The sequence below is a fragment of the Oncorhynchus mykiss genome, chromosome 4 (assembly GCF_013265735.2).
Source record: "Oncorhynchus mykiss isolate Arlee chromosome 4, USDA_OmykA_1.1, whole genome shotgun sequence".
NCBI lineage: Eukaryota > Metazoa > Chordata > Actinopteri > Salmoniformes > Salmonidae > Oncorhynchus > Oncorhynchus mykiss.
The window spans coordinates 36,402,681-36,417,500 of NC_048568.1; the positions used below are offsets into that span (position 1 = coordinate 36,402,681).

Here is a 14,820-nt window from a genome sequence, read left to right on the forward strand (position 1 = left end):
GTACGCAGTACCCTCTGTAGCGCCTTAAGGTCAGATGCTGAGCAGTTGCCATACCAAGCAGTGATACAGCCAGTCATGATACTCTCAATGATGAAGCAGGATCATTTTTGAGGATCTGAGAGCCCATGCCAAATTCTTTTGGTTGAACCTGAGGCCAAAGAGGTGTTGTTGTGCCTTCTTCACGACTGTGTTGGTGTGTGTGGACCATGTTAATTCCTTAGTGATGTGGACACCGAGGAACTTGAAGCTCTCGACCCGGTCCACTACAGCACGGTCGATGTGGATAGTGGCATGCTCGATCGTCTGTTCCACACTTTGCTGCCGAGGCTACCGAAGGCGACAGAGACAGAGAGAGAGCTGTGAAGGGATTTAGGGGTGTCTCTGGCGGTGATATGGCACCTAGCTTTGTGTCTGAAAAGCTGCCTGGCATATCGATCCCACGGCCCTGTGATCTTTCATTACTCATCTGGTCAGAGCAGGCGTCTCATCAATCACACTGACTAACAGACTAACAGATTCAGACGTACACAGAGGAAATGAGAAAATAGCCGCAGGCTTGACGTCTTTCTCTAGACAAAGTTTAGAGTTTTGATCTGTGAGAGGAGTGTCATCCTGTCTGTCAGTTTAACCTTGCTACTGATGAGTGTCAGATGCACTGGGATTTACAACAGTTACTCTGAGACTCATAGAGCTGATACCTTATACAGAGAAGAGAAGTGAATTGATCAGCTGGGATGTACAGTACACAAAATGATGAAGAGTATTGCAGAACATCTCATTCCAAAATCCTGGGCAGTTGGTCCCCCCATCCACTCGTCGGGGAAGCCTTTCCACTAAATGTTGGTACATTGCCGCGGGAACTTGCTGCCATTCAGCCACGAGCATTAGTGAGGTTGGGTACTGATGTTGGGCAATTAGGCCTGGCTCGCAGTATGCATTCCAATTCATCCCAAAGTTGTTTAATGTGGTTGAGGTCAGGGCTCTGTGCCGGCCAGTCATGTTCTTCAAAACCGATCCCGACAAACCATTTCTGTATGGACTCGCTTTGTGAACAAGAGCACTGTCATGCTGAAACAGGAAAGGGCCTTCCCCAAACTGTTGCCACAAAGTTGGAAGCAGAGAATGATCTAGAATGTCATTGTATGCTGTAGCGTTGACATTTTTGGGGCTTAGCCCGAACAATAGAAAATAGTCCCAGACCATTTTTCTTCCTTCACCAACATTTTTGCTACGCATTGGGGCAGGTAACGTTCTCATGGCATCCACCAAACCCAGATTCGTCTGTCAGACTGTCAGATGGTGAAGCTTGTTTCATCACTACAGATAATGTGTTTCCACTGTTCCAGAGTCCAATGGTGGTGAACTTTACACCACTCCAGCCGACACTTGGCACTGTGCATGGTGATCTTAGGCTTGTGTGCGGTTGCTCGACCATGGAAACCCATTTCATGAAGCTCCCGACGAACAGTTCTTGTGCTGTTGTTGCTTCTAGAGGCAGTTTGGATCTCTGTAGTGAGTGTTGCAACCGAGGACAGACGTTCGTCGGCGGTCCCGTTCTGTGAGCTTGTGTGGCCTACCAGTTCACGGCTGAGCCGTTGTTGCCCCTGGACATTTCCACTTCATAATAACAGCACTTCCAGTCGACCGGGGCAGCTCTAGCGAGGTAGAAATCTGACAAACTGACTTGTTGGAAAGGTTACACCCTATAACGGTGCCATGTTGAAAGTCACTGAAACTCTTCAATAAGACCATTCTACTGCCAATATTTGTCTATTGAGATTGCATGGCTGTGTCTCATCCTGTCTCTAAGAGGGACAACAACACTACTTGACAAAATAACAAAGTAGTAGTTAAATTTGAAATTCAGTGGCCTATCTATGGTGCCAACACACATCCACCGAGGCTAGTCTGATCCTGAATTTACTCATATATTTCCATCCTGTGAGCGACGCAGACTCGGTCTCGATCTTTAAGTCTTTATTGAAGACTCATCTCTTCAGTAGGTCCTATGATCGACTGTATTCTGGCCCAGGTGTGTGAAGGTGAACGGAAAGGCACTGGAGAAACAAACTGCCTTTGCTGTCTCTGCCTGGCCGATTCCTCTCTCTCCACTGGGATTCTCTGCCTTTAACCCTATTTATTACAGGGGCTGAGTCACTGGCTAACTGGTGCTCTTCCGTACCGTCCCTAGGAGGGGTACACCACTTGAGTGGGTTGAGTCACTGATGTGATCTTCCTGTCCGGGTTGGGTGATCTTCCTGTCCTTTGGGGGTGATGCTGGTCATTTTTGAACATCTTGGCCATGTTCTGTTATTATCTCCACCCGGCACAGCCAGAAGAGGACTGGCCACCACACGTAGCCTGGTTCCACTCTAGGTTTCTTCCTAGGTTCCGGCCTTTCTAGGGAGTGTTTCCTAGCCACCGTGCTTCTACACCTGCATTGCTTGCTGTTTGGGGTTTTAGGCTGGGTTTCTGTACAGCACTTTGAGATATCAGCTGATGTACGAAGGGCTTTATAAATACATTCAAATTATTGATTGATTGATCCTTCCTTCTGTCTCTTTCTTCTTCTCTTTCTCTCCCTTTCTCCCCCTCTTCTTACTCAATCTTCACCTACTTCCCTCCCTCCCTCCCTCCCTCCCTCCCTCCCTCCCTCCCTCCCTCCCTCCCTCCCTCCCTCCCTCCCTCCCTCCCTCCCTCTCCTACTAAAGGTAATGTGAAGTCATGCATTTACAACAGAGCTGCTTTGGAACACAGCCATCTGTCCACCATGTTGTCGAAGAGCAATGCAAAGTAAAAAAAACAGACACTGTGTTTCACTTTGAACTGTTTTCATCTTGGACCATGAACATGTAGATAGAGGGGACTTGCGTAGGGCTGGGGCCAGAACCAGGGGGAAACAACGTAATTATCTCTCTCGCTCGCTCTCTCGCTCTCCTGGAGAAGTTGGCAGACTCAGCATGCTATATTACCTTTCCCAGAGTGCATTGGTGTCGGGGTTGTTTGACTGAAAGCCACATCTCCCCTTGGAACCCTCAGATCATGTTTGGAGTGTCAGTACCGCAGTTCCGCTGTGTTTGTGTTTGAGACACGTTCTGGTAAACAACGTGTTTGTATGTGTGACTCTAAGAGCATAAGGTCTCCGTAGCGATAGCGTCAGACAACACGGCTGGAGAGTGTGTGGGAATGTTTCAGGAGGATAGAGAAAAGGATGGTTGGCTGCCGAACAACGTCTTCAATTATTGATCAACACGGTGCCCAAATCCCATGTCCCAGTTCCATAATATCCTCTATGTCAACACCAGAGTGGCACTGCTGTCACAGCCAACATTAACACTCAGTCACATGACAAAGGCCTAGTTTCATTCTATATGAGTGATATTTAGCTGATGATCATACAAATGGACTGCCATCACTCAATCACCTCAATACAAATGGACTGCCATAACTCATCTACCTCAGTACAAATGGACTGCCATCACTCATCTACCTCAATACAAATGGACTGCCATCACTCATGTACCTCAATACAAATGGACTGCCATCACTCATCTACCTCAATACAAATGGACTGCCATCACTCATCTACCTCAATACAAATGGATTGCCATCACTCATCTACCTCAATACAAATGGACTGCCATCACTCATGTACCTCAATACAAATGGACTGCCATCACTCATCTACCTCAATACAAATGGACTGCCATCACTTACACACCTCAGTACAAATGTACTGCCATCACTCATCTACCTCAATACAAATGGAATGCCATCACTCATCTACCTCAATACAAATGGACTGCCATCACTCATCTACCTCGATACAAATGGACTGCCATCACTCATCTACCTCAGTACAAATGGACTGCCATCACTCATGTACCTCAATACAAATGCACTGCCATCACTCATCTACCTCAATACAAATGGACTGCCATCACTCATCTACCTCAATACAAATGTACTGCCATCATTCATCTACCTCAGAGGCTATGTCAAGTCAGTATAACATGGATCATGCAGTGATGTCTTCTGAAACAGCTGCACAGGCTTTTATACAGTTAAAGTTAGTATATTGCAATCTCTCTCCATATTTCCTTGGAGAGAAAAGGATATGAAAGAGTAATATTACAGAGACTGATGATATCAGGCTCATGAGTAATAACCATGCCAATGCTGATCTATTCCACTGAGGTACTGTAACCTCAATATAGACCAATACATCCTACACAAACACACGCACATACATACACACACACACCAGGTCAACCGGCCCTGTGTGCCTCTCATTTTATCCCCCTGATATCACTGACGGTTCCAAAATTACACCCTATTCACTACATTGTACAACACCGGCTCCGACGCTCGTCAGATGTGGCAGGGCTTGCAAACTATACAGACTACAAAGGGAAGCACAGCCACAAGCTGCCCAGTGACACAAGCCTACTAGATGAACTAAATATCTTCTGTGCTCGCTTCGAGGCAAGCAACACTGAAGCATACATGACAGCATCAGATGTTCCAGATGACTGTGTGATCAAATCAAATCAAATGTATTTATATGGCCCTTCTTAAATCAGCTGATATCTCAAAGTGCTGTACAGAAACCCAGCCTAAAACCACAAACAGCAAGCAATGCAGGTGTAGAAGTCTCATCTCTTCAGTGGGTCATATGATTGAGTATAGTCTGGCCCAGGAGTGTGTGAAGGTGAACGGAAAGGCTCTGGAGCAACGAACCGCCCTTGCTGTCTCGGCCTGGCCAGTTCCCCTCTTTCCACTGGGATTCTCTGCCTCTAACCCTATTACAGGGGCTGAGTCACTGGCCTACTGGTGCTCTTTCATGCCGACCCTAGGATTGGTGCGTCACTTGAGTAGGTTGAGTCACTGATGTGATCTTCCTGTCTGGGATGGCGCCCCCCCTTGGGTTGTGCCGTGGCGGAGATCTTTCTGGGCTACTCTCGGCCTTGTCTCAGGATAGTAAGTTGGTGGTTGAAGATATTCCTCTAGTTGTGTGGGGGCTGTGCTTTGGCAAAGTGGGTGGGGTTATATCCTTCCTGTTTGGTCTTGTCCGGGGGTATCATCGGATGGGGCCACAATGTCTCCTGACCCCTCCTGTCTCAGCCTCCAGTATTTATGCTGCAGTAGTTTATGTGTCAGGGGGCTAGGGTCAGTTTGTTATATCTGGAGTACTTCTCCTGTCTTATCCGGTATCCTGTGTGAATTTAAGTATGCTCTCTCTAATTCTCTCTTTCTCTCTTTCTTTCTCTCTCTCGGAGGACCTGAGCCCTAGGACCATGCCTCAGGACTATCTGGCATGATGACTCCTTGCTGTCCCCAGTCCACCTGGCCGTGCTGCTGTTCCAGTTTCAACTGTTCTGCCTGCGGCTATGGAATCCTGACCTGTTCACCGGACGTGCTACCTGTCCCAGACCATGTTGGCCATATTCAGTTATACTCTCCACCCGGCACAGCCAGAAGAGGACTGGCCACCCCTCATAGCCTGGCTCCTCTCTATGTTTCTTCCTAGGTTTTGGCCTTTCTAGGGAGTTTTTCCTAGCCAATGTGCTTCAACACCTGCATTGCTTGCTGTTTGGGGTTTTAGGCTGGGTTTCTGTACAGCACTTTGAGATATCAGCTGATGTACGAAGGGCTATTTTTATAAATGTGATGATGATGAGAAGCACGGTGGCTAGGAAAAACCTGACGGTTGAATAACTGTCTGGTATAGCAACTGCTCCGCCTCCGACCGCAAGGCACTACAAAGGATAGTGCGTACTGCCCAGTACATCACTGGGGCCAAGCTTCCTGGCATCTAGGACCTCCATTCCAGGCGGTGTCAAAGTAAGGTCCAAAACAGTGCAAATAATCCAGCCAACCTAGTCACCCAGGGCCTCAACATCATGTTCTAAATCTGTTGTGAGCAGAACCTAAGCAATCAGCATTAACTACTAGCAAGTGATGGCATTCACAGCCGACCTCTCAGACGAGCTCCAGCTAGCCGTTTCTACACAATAGGATGCATGTTCTCTTGTCTGGAATGGGCTTTTCAATTACCCACAACTTTTTCCATCTGAATCAAAGTGGGGAGGCTCAAGCGGGTAATGGAATTCATTGTGCGATTGCAGCATTAAAAAGCCTGTCTGATTGCCTGGTACTGTATGCTGGATCTGAAGGCTCCTTGGAAGGGTGGGAGAGAGACTGGGAGGGAGGGAGAATGGGAGGGAGAATGGGAGAGAGGGAGAATGGGAGGGAGGGAGAATGGGAGGGAGGGAGAGAGAGAGATAGGGAGGGAGGGCAGGAGGGAGGAAGGGAGAATGGGAGGGAGGGCGAGACAGTGTATGTTGAAGTTTTAGAGGTGTCAGGGAGGAGAGGAGTTGAGGGAAGAAGAGCAGGAGAGGCGAGGAAGATAGGAGAGGAGAAGATGGGAGGAGTGTGTGTTGAAACAGCCTATCAGTGATGTATGTGACGAGGAACCTATGGGTTTGGCTCATGCAGACAACAGATAGAAATACGTAATGGAAACAAATATAACCAAATAAAGCCCTGTCCAACATGGTCTATTTATTGACTATTGTTAGGTTCTTATTTTCAGAGTAAATAACTCAATGGACGCTAGAGAAGCTTAACCAAGTTTAATTCTTCCCAAAGTGTCGATACAGCTGCATTCAGACATCATGTTTCCACCACCACAAGGTATATTTACTCCAATTTAGGCACTCCTCCTCCTCTCCAGTCCTTCCATATGTTATGGTCCGACAGGAAGAGGAAGTGATGTGTTAATAAACCATTCCTTCTCCCTTAAGGTCACCTGACCTCAACCCCCTTGATGTCTAATCCAAAACTCTCCACCGGTATCACCTATAGTATTCCTGTGACTGCCTCCTGTCCACCCAGCACATTCCAAAGCCATCTGTCTCCTACAGATAACCATTAACTTCTGATGTAACAACCATTCTCTATCACCCCCCAGATACTATAGCATTACTGATGTACCAACCATTCTCTATCACTACTGATGTAACAACCATTCTCTATCACTCCTCAGGTACTATAGTATTACTTCTGATCTACTGTATCATGTCTCTTGTATAGAAATTTTAAAAGTTTACTCCAGAATCCAACACTATATACACCAAAAGATACGTCCCTCATCACAACACCGAGACATCTGAACACCAACGTGCACAGAAATACCCATCTTTTTTTAGACTATGTCTCAAAAGGATTTAGTGCCGAGGTATACTCTCCCTCTCCCTCTCCCTCTCCCTCTCCCTCTCCCTCTTCCTCTCTGTCTGTGTGGCATGTCCTGGGTAAGCTTTACCTGCAGCTATCTACATTCCCTGGCGTGATACTGTGTGAGTCACTAGCAACACATCAGTCCCTGGGCTGCAGGGGGCTTTATTATGGGTTTAAGAGGAGAGGGGACATCCAGTACAGTGCTTATACAATCTTCTAGAACACACCACAACACGCAGAGAGCATGCTACAAGTTATAGCGCTTCACCGGTGATTCCTCGCGGTAGGTTTAATCACTTTTTAAACAGTTAATTTTAAAGTGTTGCTGTGCTGTTATAAAACTCTGAGCTGTTGTTATCAAAGTGTTAATACATAAGCTTCTTGGCTGGAGCCTCTGTAACTACGGAAACGCTCAGTGCTTTTCTGTTTTATGCTTTGCATAAGCAGTAGTCCTTAAACGGTCTATACCAATTTGAGAAAAATGGGTATTAACGGTTCTCTAGTCTATAATGAGGGAATTATTCAGAGCGTCCTAGAGCTCAGCCATTTAAATCGTCCATTTTATTAGATTATTAGACAAACTGGATAAGAAACAATGTGATAATTTCAGCTCGACCAAAACAAGCCTTGAGCTAGCTGTTCAGAGACAGAGAGTGAGAGAGAGAGATGGAGAGAGAAAGAGTGAGCGAGAGGCGGAGAGAGAGAGTGATTAAAATTAGGCCTTTGAATCTTTACTCTCTTTATAAGAACCTGTCATTACTGCTACCCAAATCATCAAGCAAAAAATTATAATAATAATAAAAAAATATACCATTACATCAGATGTTACTTGTACAGAAACATAGAAATAGAATGACTAGAACGACCACAACGGGATATTTATTTCCTATTTCTATGGTACCAACAGCTTTTGTATAATATCAAGGCATAATACAAACAGATGCTTTAAAGATTAGAGGATTACAGAAATACAACGTAATTAATAGTTTGCGTGACTCCAATGACTTAAAAACCAGATAACGCCTGTTCTCTGTACCTTTTCCAATTCCATTCTTCGTTCTCATTATAAACCTATCAGCTCCAAAGAGCAGTCCCACAGAGCCCTGTCGGCCATGTCTCGACCATGTCTCGACCATGTCTCGACCATGTCTCGGCCATGTCTCGGCCATGTCTCGGCCATGTCTCGACCATGTCTCGACCATGTCTCGGCCATGTCTCGACCATGTCTCGACCATGTCTCGGCCATGGTAGCTAGTTAATCTTCAAGTCCTACTGTGTGCTGTTGCACCGCGGCTGATCCTACAACAACATCAGCTTACTGTCCTAAAGGCTAAAGGATCCCTGAGGGGCTGGATAATTGGGGAAGACCTTTGGTTAGACTTTAGTCTGGTCACTGCGCGCACACACACACACACACACACGCACACACGCACACACACACACACACACACACACACACACACGCACACCCACGCACACACATGCACACACACACACACACGCGCACACGCACACACACACACACACATGCACACACACGCACACACACAAGCGCACACGCACATGCACGCACACACACACACGCACATGCACGAACACACACAAGCGCACACGCACATGCACGCACACACATACGGACACGCATGTGCACATGCACACACACACACACGTGCACTCGCGCACACACAGAGACAAGCACAGACACTGTAATACTTGTACCCTTTTCTATTTGATTGAGCAGCAGCTGCCATTTTGAATAATTATCTATAATGGATCATGGATGGATAATGGCTTTATTGAAGGCACTGTGTTTGGAGGTCTTGGGCTATCAATGAGCTAAGGTCATTCTTATCTAACCTTTACGTAAGTCATTGAGAACCAATTCTATTCTACAACAATTTGCTGACATTTCCATTCAACCATTATAGGATGTAAATACAGTGGGGAAAACAACTATTTTAGGTTTTCTTTAAGAAGCCCTCCTGTTCTCCACTCATTACCTGTATTACAGTTTTTTTTTCGATTGCTAAACGACAGTGGACACACCTGGAGTCACATGTGCAAAACTCTAACTACAGTCTGCACAGCAGCAGTTCATGTGGACCAAACTCTAGTTCGTTTTTCATTGCTTGAACACAGTTTTCAAAACTCTACACACTTATCCCATGACTTTAACCACAACCTGCACAACACTGTGGATTTACAGCACTTTGTTCAAATGCTAACACACTGCTGTCAAAACTGTGAACCACACATTCAAAACGGAATAGATTTCAGCCTTGTGCCTTTCAAACACTGCTGATTGCAATTTCAGCTGAAAGGCTAAGCAGGTGTCTTGTTTTAGACTTGTTAGTGAACACACACACATATTACAGTATATATAGGTAGAGCTCAGAAAGACTCATTTTGGAAATGGAACAAGGAAGATGGGTTCGTGGAGGGAGAAGGGTGGCAGGGAGAGGGCGGATGCGTGGAGGAAGACAAAGAAGACAAAGAGCTGTTATTTCAGATGAAATAAGGGCTACACTTATAGACCATGTCGTGAACCATGGTCTCTCATTGAGAGAGGCAGGGTTGAGGGTGCAACCCAATCTGCAAAGATCCACAGTGGCAGAGGAAAAATATTTTCAGATGCGCAGGAAAATGCTATTGTTGACATGGTTGTTGTCAACAATGCAATAAAACTGCGGGAGATTCAAGATAGAGTGCTGGCTGATAATGATATATTTGAACATGTTAATTCTGTCAGCACAACAACTATTGCTCGAGTCCTAAAGAAACACCAAGTTACAATGAAACAGTTATACATTGTACCGTTCGAGAGAAACAGTGAACGGGTAAAAGAGCAAAGATACCAATATGTCAAGGTAAGACGTCTGAGGTTACGTACACAGCTATACAAAATATTTACAGTAAAAAAAAAACACTAGCATTTCTACAGTAAAACTGTGCACTTACTGTTTTTCAGAGAGTAATGGAGGTGGAAGCACTGGAAAGACCACATTAATTTGTATTTATCGATGAAGCTGGATTTAACCTTGCCAAAACACGGCGCAGAGGAAGGAATATTATAGGTCAAAGGGCCACTGTGGAGGTTCCAGGCCAAAGGGGGGGAAATATCACCATGTGTGCTGCAATGGCCAATGATGGTTTGCTTCTCAACACACCACTCATTGGCCCATACAACACAGAAAGGCTTATAGCTTTCCTAGAACCGCTCTATGCTCAGCTAGTGCCAGCAGAACAGGGGGAGCCAGTAAGAAACCCCCAAGTTTTTGTCATAGTTTGCGATAACGTTGCTTTTCACCACTCTGCAGCTGTCACAGATTGGTTCGCAGCACATCACAGATCTATGGTTTTGTACCTGCCTGCATATTCACCCTTCCTCAACCCAATAGAGGTGTTTTTCTCTGCCTGGAGGTGGAAAGTGTTTGGTCACCACCCACATGACCAAATGTCTCTTTTGGAAGCCATGCGTGCCGGATGTGAGGACACGAGTCCAGAGGACTGCCAGGGATGGATAAGGCACTCCAGAAGGTTCTTCCCCAGGTGCATGGCAATAGAAAACATTAGATGTGATGTTGAAGAAAACCTGTGGCCTGATGCTAGAGAGAGGCAGGATTAGCCCTTCAATTATTTGTTCGAATTACAGTATGTACTTTTAGTTTCTACCTTTTTTTTCTCATTACTGTAATTCTGTAAATTACTACAGACTATTGAAGCAAACTGCTAATTTTCATTTACCTTAAATAATTGTTATGTTCTAAAAAATGTAATAAATCATGTGAAAGAATGTCACTCTTTTCTTTGAAGAAAATATTACTTTGTATGAAGTCACTGAAATTGTTCAAACTGTAAAGATGAAAAGTTTGTATTTTCTGTATTGGTGTTTGATGCTAGTGTTTTTACACTCAGTGTGTTCTGAGTGACAGTGTGTGTTATCTCAGTGAGGGTTGTGCATAGTGTTTGGCTGCACTGAGCGTGTTTTGAGCCATGTGTTAAGAGTTGTGTTGCTTGGAATGGGTTTTGCAGGTGATGTGAACTGTTTAGCTCAGGTGACTGTTGGTAGTGCAGACTGTAGTTAGAGTTTTGCACATGTGACTCCAGTTGTGTCCACTGTTGTTTAGCAATCGAAAAAACCTGTAACTGCACCTGTTTGAACTCGTTACCTGTATAAAAGACACCTGTCCACACACTCAATCAAACAGAATCCAACCTCTCCACAATGGTCTAGACCAGAGAGCTGTGCAAGAACATCAGGGTTAAAATTGTAGACCTGCACAAGGCTGGGATGGGCTACAGGACAATAGGCAAGCAGCTTGCTGAGAAGGCAACAACTGTTGGCGCAATTATTAGAAAATGGAAGAAGTTCAAGATGATGGTCAATCACCCTCGGTCTGGGGCTCCATGCAAGATCTCACTTCGTGGGACATCAATGATCATGAGGAAGGTGAGGGATCAGCCCAGAACTACACGGCAGGACCTGGTCAATGACCTGAAGAGAGCTGAACCATTAGTAATACACTACGCCGTCATGGATTAAAATCCTGCAGCACACGCAAGCTCCCCCTGCTCAAGCCAGCGCATGTCCAGGCCCGTCTGAAGTTTGCCAATGACCATCTGGATGATCCAGAGGAGGAATGGTAGAAGGTCATGTGGTCTGATGAGACGAAAATAGAGTTTTTGGTCTAAACTCCACTCGCTGTGTTTGGAGGAAGAAGGATGAGTACAACCCCAAGAACACCATCCCAACCGTGAAGCATGGAGGTGGAAACATCATTCTTTGGGGATGCTTTTCTGCAAAGGGGACAGGACGACTGCACCATATTGAGTGGAGGATGGATGGGGCCATGTATCGCGAGATCTTGGCCAACCACCTCCTTCCTTCAGTAAGAGCATTGAAGATGGGTCGTGGCTGAGTCTTCCAGCATAACAACGACACGAAACACACAGCCAGGGCAACTAAGGAGTGGCTCCGTAAGAAGCATCTCAAGGTCCTGGAGTGGCCTAGCCAGTCTCCAGACCTGAACCCAATATAACATCATTGGAGGGAGCTGAAAGTCATTATTGCCCAGCGACAGCCCCGAAACCTGAAGGATCTGGAGAAGGTCTGTATGGAGGAGTGGGCCAAAATCCCTGCTGCAGTGTGTGCAAACCTGATCAAGAACTACAGGAAACGTATGATCTCTGTAAGTGCAAACAAAGGTTTCTGTACCAAATATTAAGTTCTGCTTTTCCGATGTATCAAATACTTATGTCATGCAAATTAATTACTTAAAAATCATACAATGCGCCTCCCGAGTGGCGCAGTGGTTAAGGGCGCTGTACTGCAGCGCCAGCTGTGCCATCAGAGACTCTGGGTTCCCGCCCAGGCTCTGTCGTATCCGGCCGCGACCGGGAGGTCTGTGGGGCGACGCACAATTGGCCTAGCGTCGTCTGGGTTAGGTAGGGCTTGGCCGGTAGGGATGTCCTTGTCTCATCGCGCACCAGCGACTCCTGTGGCGGGCCGGGCGCAGTACGCGCTAACCAAGGTTGCCAGGTGCACAGTGTTTCCTCCGACACATTGGTGTGGCTGGCTTCCGGGTTGGATGCGCACTGTGTTAAGAAGCAGTGCGGCTTGGTTGGGTTGTGTATCGGAGGACGCATGACTTTCAACCTTCGTCTTTCCCGAGCCCATACTGGAGTTGTAGCGATGAGACAAGATAGTAGCTACTAAAAACATTTGGATACCACGAAATTGGGGATAAAAAAGGGGGTAATAAAATAATAATAATAAATAAATAAATTATACAATGTGATTTTATGGATTTTAAAATTACAGACCTCTACATGCTTTGTAAGTAGGAAAACTTGCTAAATCGGCAGTGTATCAAATACTTGTTCTCCCCACTGTATATACAGTACATCTCTTAAAATCTACAAGAGAGACCGATTGGAATTATCAGTGAAATTATTAGCCTGTGTTAAAATGGAGGGCATCCTATGAATATTTGTGGCATTAATTTGTAAAATACAATTATATTTTATGATAAATTATTTTGTGATCTGTCAGGAATGAAAACCTTTGCTGCTAACAACTTGGAGGCAATTTAAAACAGATGAAGCTTGGCTGGAGAAAGACAGTCAGCTCTGATTTTAAAAAAATGCTTTGATTTCCTTCCTATCGAGGTTTCTGCAGTTACCAAACCAGATGAATTGAGGAGAGGCATTTTCCATATTTTCGTCTCTGACCCCACTCCTCTTCTTTTCCTGACTTCTCTCTCTCTCTCTCTCTCTCTCTCTCTCTCTCTCTCTCTCTCGCTCTCTCGCTGCTGTTTCTCTCTCTCTCTCCCTCTCTCTCTCTCTCCCCTCTCTCTCTCTCTCTCTCTATCTCTCTCTCTCTCTCTCGCTCTCTCGCTCTCTCGCTCCTGTTTCTCTCTCTCAGACACACATTCCTCTAGACTGTAAAGCAGCTGAAATTGGTGCATGGCCTTCATGTTGTGTGAACAGATGGCGAGGTTGGAGCAGTGTACATCCAACAGCTCGTTGCAACACGCTCACTTCAGAGATGAGGGGAGTCTTTAAGGAGAGACAGGCACTCAATCTGTTGGCGCAGTAGTATCCTCTCTACATCCCTGTCTCCCTCTCTCCTCAACATCACTACTTTCACACCACATCAACACATTCCTCTGCCACCTTTCCAAGGAAGTTTGGTAAATCTATAGTCGATGGCCATCTTTTCTGATTATTATGTAAATAAGTAAACAACAACAACAACAACAGCATAAGGACGTCATGAGATGTTGGGATGCACAGCTGATTCGCACAGGGTTTCCATGACACAGTGACACACACGTGTCAGACAGACATGGTTTTTATTAAGTATTTATTAAGATTCACTTCGTTGTGAGAGAAATGTGTGACAGATAACTGTAGAAGACAAGGGACGTACTATGTATGTATTATAGATGTGCCTCTGTTAGAAACGTACGATCTGATTCAACCATTTACATTGTGGGTCACGGTTTAGAAACATCACAGCAGTTTAACTCTAGTCCTGGAGTCAGCCAATTAAGTACTTATCAGCTTAGAACCAGGGAGAAGGATCAGTAACTGAAATATTAGTTTAGAACCAGGGAGAAGCATCAGTAACTGAAATATTAGTTTAGAACCAGGGAGAAGCATCAGTAACTGAAATATTAGTTTAGAACCAGGGAGAAGCATCAGTAACTGAAATATTAGTTTAGAACCAGAGAGAAGCATCAGTAACTGAAATATTAGTTTAGAACCAGGAAGAAGCATCAATAACTGAAATACCAGTTTAAAACCAGGGAGAAGGGAAATTTCTTGAACTACTACAGTAAGGAGTCACTGTAAATACACCGAGGCCCCTGAAAACCTGGCAATTTAGTAGTAAAACTAACAATGTAGTGCTGGATGTCATCTCCCTGCCGAGGGTTAGATAGGAGCACAGTGTAGACTGAAGGGTTAGTCCCATGTGGCTCAGTTTGTAGAGCATGGCACTTGCAAAAGCTATAGTAGTCTAAAAGATAGCTTACGATGTGTAGCATGATGTAGTCCCCTAGTCGTGGAGCGCTGTCG

At 45.4% G+C, this 14,820-nt stretch overlaps 1 protein-coding gene across 5 annotated transcripts in view; it reads right to left on the bottom strand.

Moving 5' to 3' along the window:
• The window catches only part of nrxn3b (neurexin 3b), a 610,311-nt gene that overhangs the window by 151,637 nt on the left and 443,854 nt on the right, over positions 1-14,820 (bottom strand). For all 5 annotated transcript variants that reach the window (XM_036976206.1, XM_036976207.1, XM_036976208.1 and 2 more), the window contains one exon: positions 14,778-14,820. This exon is cut by the window's right edge and continues 139 nt beyond it. In XM_036976206.1, coding sequence (XP_036832101.1) covers positions 14,778-14,820 — 43 coding nt within the window. The remainder of the gene's footprint in view (positions 1-14,777) is intronic.